At 40.6% G+C, this 16,571-nt stretch overlaps 1 protein-coding gene across 20 annotated transcripts in view; it reads right to left on the bottom strand.

Annotated features, from left to right (window-relative positions):
- The window catches only part of MAGI2 (membrane associated guanylate kinase, WW and PDZ domain containing 2), a 593,450-nt gene that overhangs the window by 122,580 nt on the left and 454,299 nt on the right, over positions 1–16,571 (bottom strand). For 17 of the 20 annotated variants that reach the window (XM_083574937.1, XM_083574923.1, XM_083574920.1 and 14 more), the window contains one exon: positions 2,630–3,265. The exons of the other annotated variants lie outside the window; for them this stretch is intronic. In XM_083574937.1, the coding sequence (XP_083431063.1) occupies positions 2,630–3,265 (636 nt within the window). The remainder of the gene's footprint in view (positions 1–2,629; positions 3,266–16,571) is intronic. 20 annotated transcript variants of the gene reach the window in all.

Here is a 16,571-nt window from a genome sequence, read left to right as displayed (position 1 = left end):
GAAAAAACACATGCACCAAAGAATATTTTTATAGGTACCAAATTTTTATTACTATGTTAAATACCAGGGATTAAACAGCTTCACCACGAGAGTAATTTAGGCTTCAGCCCAATTACTTGGCAGTAAACCCCACTTAACTCAGTGGGACATACTACTGACTAGACATGTATAGGATTGCACTGTCAAAAACAGAAAAAGATTAGTAAAAGTTCAAAATTCTGCATTTGAGTAAAATATATCTTAAACAGAAAACAGAAAAAATTGTCAGGAGCTAACATGGAAGAGCAACAGTTAAAATCCAAAACCAGTAATGGTTTCAATAAGCCAAAGCTTCATTCTTCATACGTTCATCTCTTCAACTTTTAAAAAAGATGGTTGCTTTAAACCACTATGCATTTGTTTTGCTATTCACTGCTTAAAATGGTGAAATTTGTCTTCCCTCCTTTCAGTCATTTCTGATATTTGGTCTTATTTAGGGGTCATTGACAGGACCAGAGCCTTTTATTCTAGATGTTTCCAACAGTTATACAGTAGGATTGCAAGTTTTTACTTAGGTGATCACAGCTTGGCCAAAAAGAATTAAAAGTGGGGTGGAGGAAAGAGAGGGGGGAAACTGCCAGAAGGCGCCACCCAAGATGGTGCGAGGGCTTCCCAGGACCTGGAAAGCAAGGAGGAGAGCTTAAGAAGCTATTTCTACACCAGGTTTTTCCGGACACTGTGAAGTATTATGTGAGCTCTGGAGGCTCTCACAAGATCTTCTGGAGGCTTCCAGAGCAAGCAATGGGAAAAGCAAGCATAACAAGAGCATTTTTTTCCAACCCTCCACATTGCTTGCCAGGCTCTGGGAACATCTTGTGTGGGCTTTAGAGGGCTCTGTGAGATCTTGTAAAACATAGGATGGCCCCGCAATTTTTGCACCAGCTCCAGAGGTGGTCCCAGGGGGGTTGCTCTGACTTTAAGTGATTTTGCCTTTACATATTACCTCCTGGAAAGTAATATCATGCAAGATGCGATCCTACTGTACATTGGATTAAATTCACTGCTTCACACTAGGCCTACACACACACATGACATGTGTGTAGGATGAACGTGTGGCTTTGTTCTACACCTACATGCATAATATTGGGATAGAACCTACACATGTACCAAGTGAATGTACACAAACTTTCCACAGGGAACCCAACTGCATATGTGAGGGCAGGGAAAATGGCCTATGAGCACAATTCTGCTCTCCCCTTATGCATAATTAGTGTACGCACCTGTGATGTGAGTACAGGACTCTAGAAACATTGAAACAGTAAGTAAATCCTATCCTATGCCTAGATGGACAAAAGGGTAACATTTATTAAGAGATAACAGATTCATATTCAGATGTCCATGATCTACCCATACCAAACACATCCTGTCTAGATACAAACTGTTTGGAGAAATTGACTCAGTAGCAGTGATGTAATGCAATCAAAATGTAGGGTAAGAAATATTATTATTATTATTTATTGAATTTATATACCGCCCTATACCCGGAGGTCTCATCAATGCTCCCCAGCATAGATTTAATTCAGAATTCATACTGAATTATACTGAGAAATTCAAAGCAAAACTAATACACGTATTTAAGAGGGTTTCTTAAATCAAATGCTACTCATTCAAACATTCCTCTGCTTCTTCATAAATAAGTATTCTTCATTTCAATGACTTTATTGAGCCCAGTGCGGCAGGGACTCACCCAGGAGGGATCATGGTTTAAAGAGAAGGGATGAAACCTCCTCTCTTACTACACACAAATATATAGAAAGGCAGAAGGACTGCCATCCTAGTTTCTTATTAAATCACATACGTTTTTGCTTGCTACAATTGGTTTCTGGAAAAAAGTGCTGAAAAAACATTTTCAATTTTACAACTGCAATGAAACTTACAAGTTTTCTCAGCTCTACATACATATTACTATTTCATCTCTTTTGGGTAGTCTTTTCAGTCAATTTTAATTCCACAGGGTAACTTCTAATTAAATCTAATCTGTAGTAATTGTTCATAAAAGTCTTGTAGATATAAGTAATCATATATTTATGCCACAGGGAGAACAATCAGATATGTAACTAAATCTCTTAATATGGACTCTGTGAGATATTAGATTTTCCAAATCAGAGAACACTCTCAGAATCAACTGATACATCTGATACATCTGAACATGTTGTGGGTGAATTTACAACCTGCTTCGTATGAACCATGTACTCTTGGTTGAGTGGATCATTAGGTCTCTTGATCCAATCTGCATATGAGAGTTACACTTAAATACTGCAACACTATACATCTTGTAACATTCTACGTACAAACATCATGCATAAACAAAACAAACTAACAAAAAACAAGAAGAAGAAGCTGGGACACACAATAACACCTACATTTTCCACTTACAAAGACAAAAATTCTAATGAGTGTTAAATGTCTCAAAACATAACAGAAGGGCAATTTACACTATAATATCACATTTTGCCTACATGCCTCAGTAGGTATACATTTTTTCCTTCCAGATTTAGGAAGAGAACTTTCTTCCACACAGTGACATAGCAAACATATTTTAGATCCTTTCATACATATTATTGTAATTGTGCAGGCTTTCTAGACTTACCTCCTCTATGGATAATCAAAGAAGTCTCACTTCCAACTGGACATTCTTTAAGTATATCCACTACTTCTGCATGGCTCATGTTCTGTACATTCTGCTGGTTGATCTCAACAATGAGGTCACCTTCACATAAACCAGGGCACCCCTGAATGTCTAGAATTTGCTTCACCCTCTGTCCTGTGGGACTGTCTGCTATAGTGAAGCCAAAGCCCTGGGCCCCTTTCACAATGGTTAAGGTCATGAGTTCAGCTTGCGTGGCCCCAGAAGAAGCCATTGATACATTATCATCATGAACAGGTGGTGGGAATGTGCTATCAAGCTGACTATCTGCTGGAATGGAGTGCAAGGAATGTGGTGGCCGATCTGTTACATCTGGAACAGACTGAGAAGTTCTAGAAATGTATTCCAAATAAGTTTCATAGTTATGTCTTCCATTTACTACTACTGGAGGCCTCTCCATGACTGCAAGTGGTGGCACCATGCTGTTGGCAGGATCTTCAGGATCAAAGGGCAGAGGGTATCCACGACATAGCACCAGGTTGACACTCTGACCAATGGGAACAGACTGGAAGAGTTTGACTACATCTGCGTGAGTATGCCCAAGGACACAAACTTCATTAATATAGACAATGACATCACCTAGAAAGAGAAAAAAATAGTGATATGAGATAACTTCAACTACTCTTGAATTTAAAAAAGTGAATCAGTTTGGGATCTCCAAAAGGGATCACCATTTTGCTGCAGCTGTTGACACAATAACGTATGCCTGCCTGAAAAAATAATGTTAGCAGCTGAAAAAGTGGCATGGATTTACCTTAAGTTTTGAAATATTTCCAAATTAAAAATAAATCACAGAGGCTACTAGGAACAGAGAACTTTTTATCTGTTGTGTACATAGAACAGGAGTTTTTGTTCTCCCATAGACACAAAGCAATATCCTCTTTATTTTCCAATTTCTTATGGAAACTGTTATTTAAAGTCGGATCCTTTTCTTCTAAACACATTTGTGAAACAGGATTTATTTATTATTTTGCATGTGACATGTTTTCAGTCGTGTTTATTTTCAGAAAGGTAGTAGCGTTTAACCTCCTGCCAATATCCATTGCTTATTTTTTGTGTGCACTGACTGCTGAACATATCTATAGTACATACTTCTAGCTTCCAGAGGACACTACAAGATCCATTTTTCTGTAGCCAATCCCTGTGATACCAGTGCATATGTTCCAGATCATTGGACAAGGACATACTGTAAGGATTTGCAACAGGCATTTTTTAAAAAATCACACTATGAATCCAATGAAGTAAAAAGGCCGTTCAGCAAGGACAGAATGGTACCCAGAAATGATCTGCTTCAAGACTGAGCCAGAAGAGACAGTGATAGAACACCACGTGCTGTTATCTAAAAAAATTCCAATATATCATCGATAATCTATAGTCCATCCTGGAAAATGATACTTGCCTCTCCCAAGTCCAGGGTAGTAGACCTGTCCTTGCTTGCAGAGAGCTCCCTAATCTATAATGGATGCTCAACAGCAACAACCAAATATACACAGGGACCAGACCCTGCAAGAAACCCAGATGCGCCAGTACCATCACATCAAAGGTTCATTCACTAGCTCATCCCGGACCTGCCAGCAATACCTTTTTGCATTACAATTAGATAAATGAACAAGAATGGATACAAATTTGACAGGAGGAAAGGTTCTGATGGCCTCTCCCGCAGTCCAGGTACACATTGGCGGGGGGGGGGGGGGTCTTGCCAAGGCACAAGGTCTAGTTCCACTCCTCAACTGCAATCTACCTACACTTGAATTTTCCATCTAATAATAATAATAATAATAATAATAATAATATTTTTTTATTTATATCCCACCCTCCCCAGCCGAAGCCGGGCTCAGGGCGGCTAACAACAATAAAATAATACAACATTTTAAATAATAGATCAAGTTCAAATGCTTGTGCTTGGGTCTTACTTTCCATCTCTGATTACTTTTTATCCATGAAGTTGTAGAGAGGTACAACAAATCTTAAGGGGGAGGGGACAACCTAAGGGACAGATAACCCCCCACAAAACCCCCCATAAGTACTAAACGGGATGTTGAGACAATGAATGTGTGTGTCTCTGAGAGGCAGAATAGAATGGAGAGGCTGGAAAAGGAAGACAGAGACACATTGTTATATATAAAGGGTAGAAAGAACTTTCTGGTGAAGGGTGGGTAATAAATCTAATACCATGACCACCACCGGGGTTGGTATTCAGTGAGTCATTCTATACAACAGGACAGAGGGAGATGGTGGAATTGTGGATTGTACCACTTCAGAAGGCAAGTGTGAGGTGGGTGCAGTCCTGCTTCGCTGCAGAGAAAATGCTCCATGTGTAGTATATTAGCACATTGGAAAGTTACAAGAAACTTGGGTTTGGGAATGGATGGTTTATTCTGTTCCTGGTCTGTGTTGCTTAAATCCATTTTCTCTCAATGTGTTTAAATCCATTTTCTTTCAAAGTTTGCCTTTCTAAACATATTTTTTCTTAAAACATGCATTTAAAAATGCATTTTGAAATTTTTGGAAGTGAGGATTGTATCTCAGCATAAGGAAAAGTACAAAATCTAACGGGGACCTACATTCTAGTCTACACATTAGTCCAGATCTGGAATTTGTAAAGACTGAGTTTATCAAGCCCCCACCCCACCCCTTCCAGGTTTTATAATAGAGTTACAGATATATATTTTCTCTTGGCTCATTGAATGCAGCAGCAAAGAAAAGGCACAACTGTGTGCTTTTACAGATGAAGGTTGAATCAATTGCCAAAATGTGCCAATCATAATCTCTTAGGATTTTGTGTCTATAAAAGCAGCAGACATCGATTGGGAGAGAGCTGTATACTGAACATGTTAGACCTTACCACTCTGCAATTAGCTTTAAAACAGATCTAATAAATGACATTTTTGCAGACATCTGTAGAATTAAATAGGCAACTGCAAAAGAAAGGACTCCTGAGAAATCCATAACACTATTTGTAGCTTTTTGTCTTTCTGAAGTGTTGTAACATCAAACTGGAAGGAGATTTTGGCAGCTTTGGTCATGCTGCTAGTGTGCCACTATGAGCTAAGCCATGGTTTGGCTTAGTGTGTCATCCAAACCAAGGTTCATGGTTTGTCTCATCCAAACCTTGGTTGTTGCTTGTAGTTTTCCCAGGTTTAAATGACCTGCTAAACCAAACCATGGTTAGTTCACAATCACAACCATTGGTAGGTTCCATCCTGTTCACTTTGTGCATCTGTTCTGAGCAGCCGTGAGCAACTGTAGCAAGCAAAGCATCAAAGCTATGAACATATGTTTCAAGTTGGGAAAAATCTGAATTCTGATGTCTAAGCAAGCGCAGGGCAGTGGATCAGGGCAGTGCAACAATGGGCCACATCTGTAGGTCTAGAAAGGACTTAGTACATCGTGGCATAATCTTATGGCAACCAAAAATGACTGCCTGATACAGACATATCAACACAAGGCAGAGATATTTGGCAACTCAAAATATATAGTGATGGAGAATTGAGCCGTACTCACAGGGGGGATTTATCCAGATGGAATTCCTCTAGAAACACAACAGAAATTGGAGGAAGCTATCCACATGTGATAACTGCACTCAGGTTGTATTTTTATTTTTTTAAGTGTGTGTATAATGGCAAAATAGCAGGGGAATAATGTACTCCATTGCAATGTGTATTTATTTATATTTGAATTTTAGATTCCTTTTGTTAAGGGGCTGTAGAACCCAAAATGCTGCGGCAGTTTTGGGACAGTGGGGCTTGAGTAGGCATTTTCTACAGTGCCCCAGACAGTGGACCGTCCTTCCCTCCAAGATGTGTCTGGTCTCATCATGGTATACCTTTTGATGTCAGCTCAAGACACAGATTTTTTCACAGGGCTTTGAGGGATGGTATGTGATGTAATTGCACTGAGTGATGCGTAACCCAAACACAGAGTGAAAGGTGAGCTATAAATGCCTCTATGTAAATGCATAAAACAAATCATGGCATTTCTGAAAAGAAAACTAGTTATCCACAACAGTGCTACACTAAGTGGGGCTCTTTGGACCAGTGCCAGTCCACAACCTGGTACCTGGAACATTGAGGGGAACAAAATGCTGACCCACCACATCAGAGTTGTTGATCTACAATACCTTTGGTTAGTTCCCACTTGTTCCTATTATATAGTTGAAAGGGACTCTGCTTGCTGACCCTTCAGTGCCTCTGTGGCTTAGAAGAAGGTTCAGTTAACATTAAGCAGTTAAGCAGTTACGCTCTCTCTCTCTCTCTCTCTCTCTCTCTCTGTGTGTGTGTGTGTGTTTCCTGGTGGGACTGTCTTACCCCACCCTCACTTCTCCATAATACAGCACATCTCCTCCTGCCTTCCCAGCCTTCCTGAAAATCCTTCAGAAATGTGGCCTGGAACAAGAGACAAGCCCGGAGAGATTGTAGCAGGCTTATTAGAAATGTAAAAGTATATTTGGTTAAATAAAATAAAAGAGACATAGCTGTTGAGCATGACAGGAAGTGGATATTTTTGATAAGGATCTGCCATTTTATATAGGGTTTTTTTTTTACCGAGAGAGACCCAGTATAATTCTACTTTTACCCTGTGCACATGTTTTAATTAAAAAGCTGGCTTTTCAGAAAAAGAAAAAGTGCTTAACCAGCATGCATCCGGTAATTACACACAGGCAGATGTGGATTAGCCGCCGAGGCTATTTACATTTCCATTGTATTCTACATACAGCGGCATGATCTATTTAAATGAAAGCATTTAACTTTTTTTTTTCAGGAAAGGAAGTATAAAATAAATTATGAGAATCTAAAGGCTTTGATTATTTGCTGATGTGGTAAACATGAAACAGCGGAGCTTAAAACTGCAAGGATAGCACTAAGAAGGGAATCCATAAAATGAATACCGAGTACAAAAAGCAGGCAGGTTTCTCTTTCGGGACCAGATGCTGTGCAGAGAACTGGTCTTAGGAGCTTGCACTGTGCCAAAGCGAAACGTATAATAAACATAAATCATGAATCCTTTCTCATCAAGACCACATGAAATAAGAACAGCTCTACTCACTGCAGAAGGTTTCTCTCTCGGTAGGTAAAATAAGCCACTCTGTTCTTGGCTTTGCGTATGGAAGCCCTTTATCATAATAAAAAACCTGGAGCCAGTGAACTGCATGACAGGGCATCAGTGGATTTGAAGAGCATAGTGAAAATTGTCTCCCACACTTACTCTGCTATTTGGGAGCAGTGAAATATATTACTGCATGTGGAGAAACCCTTGCACACACACAAAATTGGGTTTTTAAATGTAAAGAGGTCAAAATTTATAATACATTTGTGCTTCTGAGGATGCTGTATTTTATTTCTCCACACGAAGCTTCACATTTATCTAGGTAATGGCTCCCAGAAGCGGGGAAGTAGCTCTGCAAGCTTCTCAGCAGCCTAAAAGCTTAGCTATATGACAAAGCATGAGGTAACTACAAAGCAGCCACTGTTGCTGCCCAGGAAGACTGGCAGAGTGCCAGGTGTCATCAGCCGATGAATATCTTTGACTGCCTTCTTAACTGTGCTGCCCCACGATTCCAAACTACCCTAAAAAATGGCTCCATGGGAAGGGAAAACAAGAAGTGGGAATAAGTGAACTGTTTTTATAAAGAGAGACAGGAAGGGGTACTAATCCCACCACTTCAAAACACATCTACCTTTACCTGAAATTTTTGACCATATTTACGATGAAGATTTAAATTCTTATCCGGTTGAATACAAAGCCAGTTGTCTTCCAGTGGTTACGAAACAGGTCCATTATTGTAAAGGCCATGAAGCTTAAAATATATGGCCTTAAATGAGCAATTTGTCAGTGGTTAAGACTCTGAACGAAGTCTGTGCCTCTGAGGGCAGAATGAGACGTTCCTGTTTGTCTGGCAGCTAGACCCTGCCAAACACTGGGTGCAGCTGCAGCTGAAGCCAGGAAAAGCACTGTGGCACATCAGCTAAAGCAAATCTACCAGAATGAGACGCCTAACCAAAAGGCTTTTGCTTAGTAATTCAGTTCTGTGACTTTAGCTATTTCTTTACAGTATTGATATTGTGTCTTACAGTCATTGTAACTACAGCTACCCAATAAAAAAAATAGTGGGCTCTGAAAAACCATGGCTGCTTCATGCATGCTACAGATTTTTCTTTTTAAATAGCAATATCATTTTCATGAAGGAAATTATGTGAATCATTCTGGGTATGATCCTAAATGTGCATTAATCCCATGTACATGCTGCTATTTATATTTATGTGGGATTAACGTCACATCCAGGATTTGCAGGAGCCCCTAGAGAGGTGACTGTTTTGTGTAAAATTAGAGAAGGGTGAGATGAACTCAGGGAGCATGGATTTATCAATGGACATCGGTCATGATAGCTAAAGGGCAGTAGCAGATGGCACAGTTGTACACTCCTGTTCTGACCTCCCTCTGGCTGAGTCACTGCTGCATACCAGGGCGGAGAGGTTGGCATGGTGCAAATGCGCCAGCAGAGCAGCTCGAGTGTCCTGTCAGTGCTTCTGCCGTGAGCTGACCTTGCCACTGCCTCAATCCCTCCTCTTCAGCCTGGTATGCAGCAGTGACTTAGCCAGATGTTGGTCAGGTGAGCAGTGCAGCCCGTTGGAAAATTCCATTCCACCTTTAGTTGAAGACATGGAACTGTTGCATGTCACATGTCTGTTTACATACCAGCACAGCTTGCTGGGAACTCCCATTGTGTGTATAGCTTTTGCTTTTCTCTCTGTCTCTCGGAGAAGACCAAGAGAGAGACGACATGTTTCTTTGTCCTGATTTATGATTAATAAATCTGTGGTTGTAGTATGCTTCCACAAGCCTCACGCCTATTCTATTTGCGCAGTTCGCTCTGCTGATATAGTGTGCCCTGGCTTTGAAGCCTGGATTATGACGGATCAGAGGTTGATGGGTTTTCGCAGTGGGACGGCTGGAAGGAGACGACCCAGCTGGGGCTAGCCAGCTGGCCTTGCGACCCTCTGCATGCCAACAGCCGCATCATGCTGTCTGCTATGGCTAAATGGAACCTCAATGTGAAGAGGTAGCTAAGTGCTGAATATCAGATGCCACAGACAAACAGACAAAGGCGCTGACTTACTAGTGGGCTGTCCTCTATTGGAAAGAGAAATTTGATTAGCTGTGAGGAACCTGGATGAGACAGTTAAAACGGGGATATCTGACTAGCTGCATCTTGGTCTGATCCAACAAGAGAGTCACACTCAGAGTACATCCACTGAAATCAATAGAGTTAGATTAACCATGACTAATTCTATTTATTTCAGTGGGTCTACACAGACTTAGGATGCGGGTGACGTTGTGGTCTATACCACTGAGTCTCTTGGGCTTGCCGATTGGAAAGTGGGCGGTTTGAATCTCCGCAACGGAGTGAGCTCCTGTTGCTCTGTGCCAGCTCCTGGCAACTTTGCAGTTTGAAAGCACGCCAGTGCAAGTAGATAAATAGGTACTACTGTGGCGGAAAGGTAAATGGAATTTCTGTGTGCTCTGCTTTCCATCACGGTGTTCCATTGTGCCAGAAGTGGTTTAGTCATGCTGACCACATGACCCAGAAAAGATATCTGTGGACAAATGCCGGCTCCCTCGGCCTGAAAGCGAGATGAGCGCTGCAATCCCACAGTCACCTTTGACTGGACTTAACTGTCCAGGGGTCCTTTACCTTTTTACGCAGACTTAGTTGCATAACACCCTATGTTCTTAAAAGCAATTCCAACTTGTTTAGCTGTAGTAAAACATGTGCAAAGAGCACAAAACATCCCTAGGCAAAACATCCAGTGATATGCTTTCATATTACTTTAAGCCTTTTAGAATTTCAAGGCACAGATTTATTTAAATTTTTCTATTAAAATAAAAAGGGTTATGGGACATGTGTTTCTTGGTCACTTCAAATATAGCTTATTTATCTGTAAGATGAAAAACTAGTTTAAGAATTGATACTACCTGGCTGAAAAAATGAGAGAGGCTTTAGAGAATGTGAGCAACAGCTAAGTCAGGTGCACGTGGTCTCATACACCAAAAAATATGTAAAAGATTAAAAGCTATCTCCATTAAAAAAGAAATTGCCTATGTTAACATTAGACAATTTCTTTTGATATCCCATCTCCTAAATTAAGGAACAGAAGGGCTGCCTAATTCAAACACAAAAATATATGAGGTGTTCATTCGTCTAATGGCATGTGAATAAAACTGCATTATATCTGACTGAAGTGCATGTACGCACATAGGGAAATGTTCAGGATTTAGGACTGCACTGCACTGCTTTATTTAATGTTCCAAGAAATAGCATGACACTGAAATCTGAAATACATTTATCTGGCAGTTCTGATTTTCCAACTGAATGACGCTTCTGCAATTCTGAATGTAATGTTGATCCAACATTTCTGTTTATTTAGTTTTTCTTTATCCTAGCCTCTCAGAAGCATGAGTGAACATGAAAACGGTTTTTGCACTTCAGTAGAACAGCATCTGCTACACTGGCCCAATACTTGAAATGTCCTGGATTGCAAAGGGGACGCTCTCAACACTATGACAATGTAATGGAGGGGTGGAATTGGAACAAGAATTGGGTTTCAACTTCCTGTGAAGCCATGAAGACCTTTGGGTGGACTTTGGCCAATCACCCAACCACCCACTTCCGTGAGTTCTAAAACAGTAATATATAAAAATAGTTATATTGTCCTAGTAATAGATCTGACTAACGATCAAGGGATAAAGTTCCATGGCTACATGCAGTTTCCTCATCCTTTAGACTACATGTGCTCTTGCAAACCATCAGAAGTGGAACTATTTGCTCTTCATGAAGCCAAAAGATGTAGCTGGAGTTTAGCTGCTGAAGTGTCTTGAGCTCACTCTCTCCTGAAAAATATCCCCATGGAGACTACAATCTGACAGGCTCTCACATCAATACTTCCTCATTCCTGAGAGTATTCCTGAGATTCACCTGCTTGCAATGACAATCACTTAGCAAGAGCTGTTCTTTCCACCCAGGCTCTCTGAAGAGTCTTCATAGTCCTTTCTCAGGAGCTCCGCCCCCCGCACAACTCCCTTTCTTGTTTTAGCCCAAGTTTACTAATCACATCTTTCTGTAGTGATCTGACCAGCATTAGGGTCAAGCACCTTCATCCACACCATTTGATGCAACCTGTTAACAACTTTCAAACTTCTCTAACACCACCACTCAGGCTCTTTGCTGCACTGTCCTCAGAAGGAAAAAGGACCCAGAGCTCCATTATAATGTCACAGACGTGTTCCTGTTGTCTTTTTGAGTCCTAACTATATAACTTGTTGTTGTTTAGTTGTTTAGTCGTGTCCGACTCTTCGTGACCCCATGGACCAGAGCACGCCAGGCACTCCTGTCTTCCACTGCCTCCCGCAGTTTGGTCAGACTCATGTTCGTAGCTGCGAGAACACTGTCCACCCATCTCATCCTCTGTTGTCCCCTTCTCCTTGTGCCCTCCATCTTTCCCAACATCAGGGTCTTTTCCAGGGAGTCTTCTCTTCTCATGAGGTGGCAAAGTATTGGAGCCTCAGCTTCAGGATCTGTGCTTCCAGTGAGCACTCAGGGCTGATTTCCTTCAGAACGGATAGGTTTGATCTTCTTGCAGTCCATGGGACTCTCAAGAGTCTCCTCCAGCACCATAATTCAAAAGCATCAATTCTTTGGCGATCAGCCTTCTATATAACTAGATATTGCTTATTAAATTGTGAGGCACTCCAGGCCTGTGATTTTATAATACTCCATGAACATATAATGGATTATATGTTTTCCGTTACTTGCTTTCATACCTTTTATCTCTTAACTTAAATTATTTATTTGTACCATGTGTTGTTTCCTTTTTGCAGACCCCCTCATGGGAGGAATCCTAAACACTTTCCTATACCTTTAGGGTGATTTATTAACTGATATGTGGCTTTCTTTTTTTAATGCTAACAGCAGCAGTTATTTCAATGGCCACGACAAATGCCTATAAGTTTGTATCAGATGAGAGCAAACAAAAGTGCCCATATTTAATTAGAAGGCAGGCAATTTACTTCTTAGGACAAGAGCAATACAAGAGTTCAGGTCTTCAGCGAGAGAAGTTGTGTAGAAGTTTGGAATGGTGCCTGTGAAATGCTTCCATATACTCAGAGATAAGCTTAGCATTTGGTTAATGTTAAGTTAGCGGCAAGAATGACTTATATTTGATATGCATGAGCTTGATAAATAGATTCTGTGCCCTCACAGCATCTTGAAGAGTTATGGTTACGACTAAGGTATACCAAAGTCATCATGTCTGTCATTGACAAATATGTAATACTTGCAGCAGCAGCACTACTTAAGAAGGAACTGCTCAAGTCTTTGGGCATCTAAACATCAGGCGCAAGCACAAAATCATACAGATGTAATTTTTTTAACAAGTGAGCCATACAGTCATGAAGCCAGGAGGAGATCAAAAGAAACCCCTGCCGAAAGTCTTCACATAACAGCTCTAGCCTGGATAGCTCAGTTGGACAGAGGGTGGTGCTGGCAACACCAAGGTTGCAGGTTCAATTCCCATGTGGGGCAGCTGCATATTCCTGCATTTCAGGGGGTTGGACTAGATGATCCTCAGGGTCCCTTCCAACTCTACAATTCTATGATCCCATCGATCAACCTACAGAATCAAAACCACACAACACTCAGAGAGCAGATATGCTGCAGTAAGATTTCTGTGGAACAAGATTCCCCAGAGCCGTTCAAGACATTTTGTTGCCTGAGGCAAAGGAGAAGATGCCTCCCAACATTTAAGATGCCACCCATTTCCATATTCAGAAACTGAATTTCCCTTCAACACTGGTAATGGTCCCTCAAGCCAGGTATGAGCATACCAGCATGGAAATTATGTGAAGCGCCAGAACAAAGAAATCATTCTAGACTCCAAATCTGGAGTTTCACAGTATGAAACAAATAAGCGGCAGCATCCTGGTTCCAGCACCACCCTCTCTTTCTATGGGTCAGATGCAAGCTTGCTCTCAAATATCAGAGTTTTCTAGCCCACAGGGTGATAAAATTATGGTAGGGATACAACAGCAGCAAGAGTACTTTTAGCAAAGTATTGGAAGACACAAGAACTACCCACACTGGAAGAATGGCAGACCAAGGTGATTGACTACATGGGACTGGCGGAGATGACTGGCAGAATCCGTGACCAAGGGAAAGAGACGGTGGAAGAAGACTGGAAGAAATTTAAAGTTTATCTTAAGAATTGTTGTAAAATTAATGAATGTTAAAATGTCTTGGGTAATGCAAAATAGAATTGCAGTGACAAACAATTGGATACGAAAAAGAAAAAAAGAGTTAAAGAAAGTGTTTATGAGAAATTGAAATTAGGGGTTGCTGGAAGGATTTAAAACAGGGATGCAGAAAGGGGAGGTATGGGGAAGTCACTAAAAGAAGGTTTTAGGAAAGAAAGGTTAAGAAATTATACGTGTTTATATGTTTGTTTGTTTATGTATTGTGTTGTTTTGTCTTTTAATATGTGTTGAAAAACCAATAAAAAATTTATAAAAAAAAAAAGATAAAATTATGGTAGGGCTTTGGGATAGGCAACAGATTTGTCTTGATGTTGAAACTCTGAGCTTTTAAGGCAGTGCAGGTGTTGCTGCAGCTGGCCAGCCCCGTTAAATAGCATGATGCCGGGAATGGAAACATACAGAAGACTGCAGCAAATGCCTTACACCACAATGCAAGTAAAACTGCAAGATTTGTGCTTGCCGTGGCAGTTCTCTGCTGTGGCCTTCCATGGGTCACCATTTCAGATGTTAGTTTATACACGGAAAAACAATCAGCAGATCTTTTAGTATAGAACATCAGTGCAAGTTCTTCACTACATATGCTACAAGATGGGTGTAAATGTGTTGAGCTGGTCTCTGAGCTCTTCCTCTTTCTCTCTAAATACATCAATATCTATATAATCTACAGCCCAAGCTTCTTTTTATCTGCAAACCAGAACTCTGATTTCTTTTTCTTAACAACTTCTAACTCTCTTCACCCTCTCCCTGACAAAAAGGGATTCTCAGTTGTGCCGGGGAACTACACTGAACAGGGCTATTCATAGAGACAACATGCTTCCTGTTTAGCATTCCACTTGTGAGGGGTTTCATGAGAAATCTTGTAGCTCATACATTAAAGGAGAATAAACCTTCATGCAATTGGTCATGACAAAGCAGCACACTGTCCCTCTTCCCAGCCATAATAGTATCCTTCCATTCTCGGAGCCCTGACTATTTTTAAAAACACTTAGGCTGCAATCCTGTGGCCTTTTACCTAGGAATAAGGCCCACTACTAAACTAAATGAAACTTACTTCAGAGTAGACACAAATCTGTCATCCTCCCACATTTCCTGACACATTACCTTTAACAGTAGCATATGACTGACAGCATAGGTATAACTGGGCAAGTTTACAAAAATTGACAGTCCAGGTTCATAATGTCAGGAGGTGAAGGATGCATTGTATTGGAAATGTAGGTCGTCTTCATACTGCCAGTATTTTGTAAGAGGGTTTCAAGTGCATACCAGTAAATTTAGGCTTGCTCAACTGGAGTGGATAAAAGTGTTTTGTTGCCCTAGCAAAACAAATCCACTTTTAAAAAGAAACTGATTTTTTTCCGGTTAGGAAAGTGATGAGGAAATGAAAAGTGTGGAGTGAATGGGTGATTAATGGGAATACATAGCAAATCAGATTGGATGCTCACTGTCTAATAATACCTCCTTGCAAACCATTAAGAACAAATGCTCAATAATCTAACCTCCGTGTAAGCTTTCTGCAAGAAAAACTGGATAAAAGCTCAATAAACAGGTCAGCCACAGGAACCTATAAGCTTTGTACTGGAACAGAAAAGGTACAAAACTGATATAAAACTAAAAGAGTGCTAATGCAGACATAGATGTATATGCTATCACAAGTAAATATGTCAGATGTCTGAGGATCCAAACAACACCACACACACACACACACACACACACACACACACAGAGCTGTATTATAAGAGAAGTTCTTCTTAATAAAACCACAAGCAGAATAAAGTTAAGGATGAAAATTCTGATGGGAGAAATTCCTTTCTACCATGTGAATCTAGCTATCCTGATAAATTGGAAAAGACATGTAATCTAATATGCTGATATCCACACTTGCCATTTAATTTACTCCACAAATTATTTCTGTATCTACTGAGAAATCAAGAGCAAAATAAATTAGTAAATTGCTCATAATGCTTATTTCAAGGGCTATTTATATGGCAGTATAATACATCATGGCAGTATAATATATCACATATGCAAAGAATATTAGCATTTGAGTAGGTTTAGCTTGCCGTATTTATAGCATTTTGTACCAATGACCTCAAATATCTATAGAGGTCTGCAGGGCATATAAGTTATCTCAAAGATTAGAGCACTCTGAAATTTCCAAAAACTCTTAGGAGAACCTACGTGATAGATGGGTTGACTGTTCATGCAATGGAAGAGGGTTTTTTACTCCCATCCACAACTGCCAGCCTGGGCAGTCCAGCCATGCAAGAGACTGTCAGGTAGACTGATGTCCCACTTCCCTTATGAGCCTTTTAACCCCCAAGTGGAAGTGAATCCTGATGGTCAATATGAGAGGAACTAGAAAGAGCCCCCAGCTTGCTAGCCTCTCCCAATGGCAGCTTGCTTTTCTCAGCCAAAGCCCAACATTATGTGTTACATGACTGAATAGGGGGACGGGGACAGAAGAGGAAGAATGTAGCTTCTAGAAAATTATGAAAATTTTACTTCAAGTCTATCTATCCTTTTGCAGCTACTTACAAACAGGCTTCTGGTCACCTCATGTGTAACGCAGCAGTGTTGA

Source organism: Podarcis filfolensis (assembly GCF_964270895.1).
Source record: "Podarcis filfolensis genome assembly, chromosome: 10".
In the NCBI taxonomy this organism is placed as follows: Eukaryota; Metazoa; Chordata; class Lepidosauria; order Squamata; family Lacertidae; genus Podarcis; species Podarcis filfolensis.
Note: the sequence above shows the minus strand (reverse complement) of the source record. Positions and strands in the feature narration are given on the sequence as shown.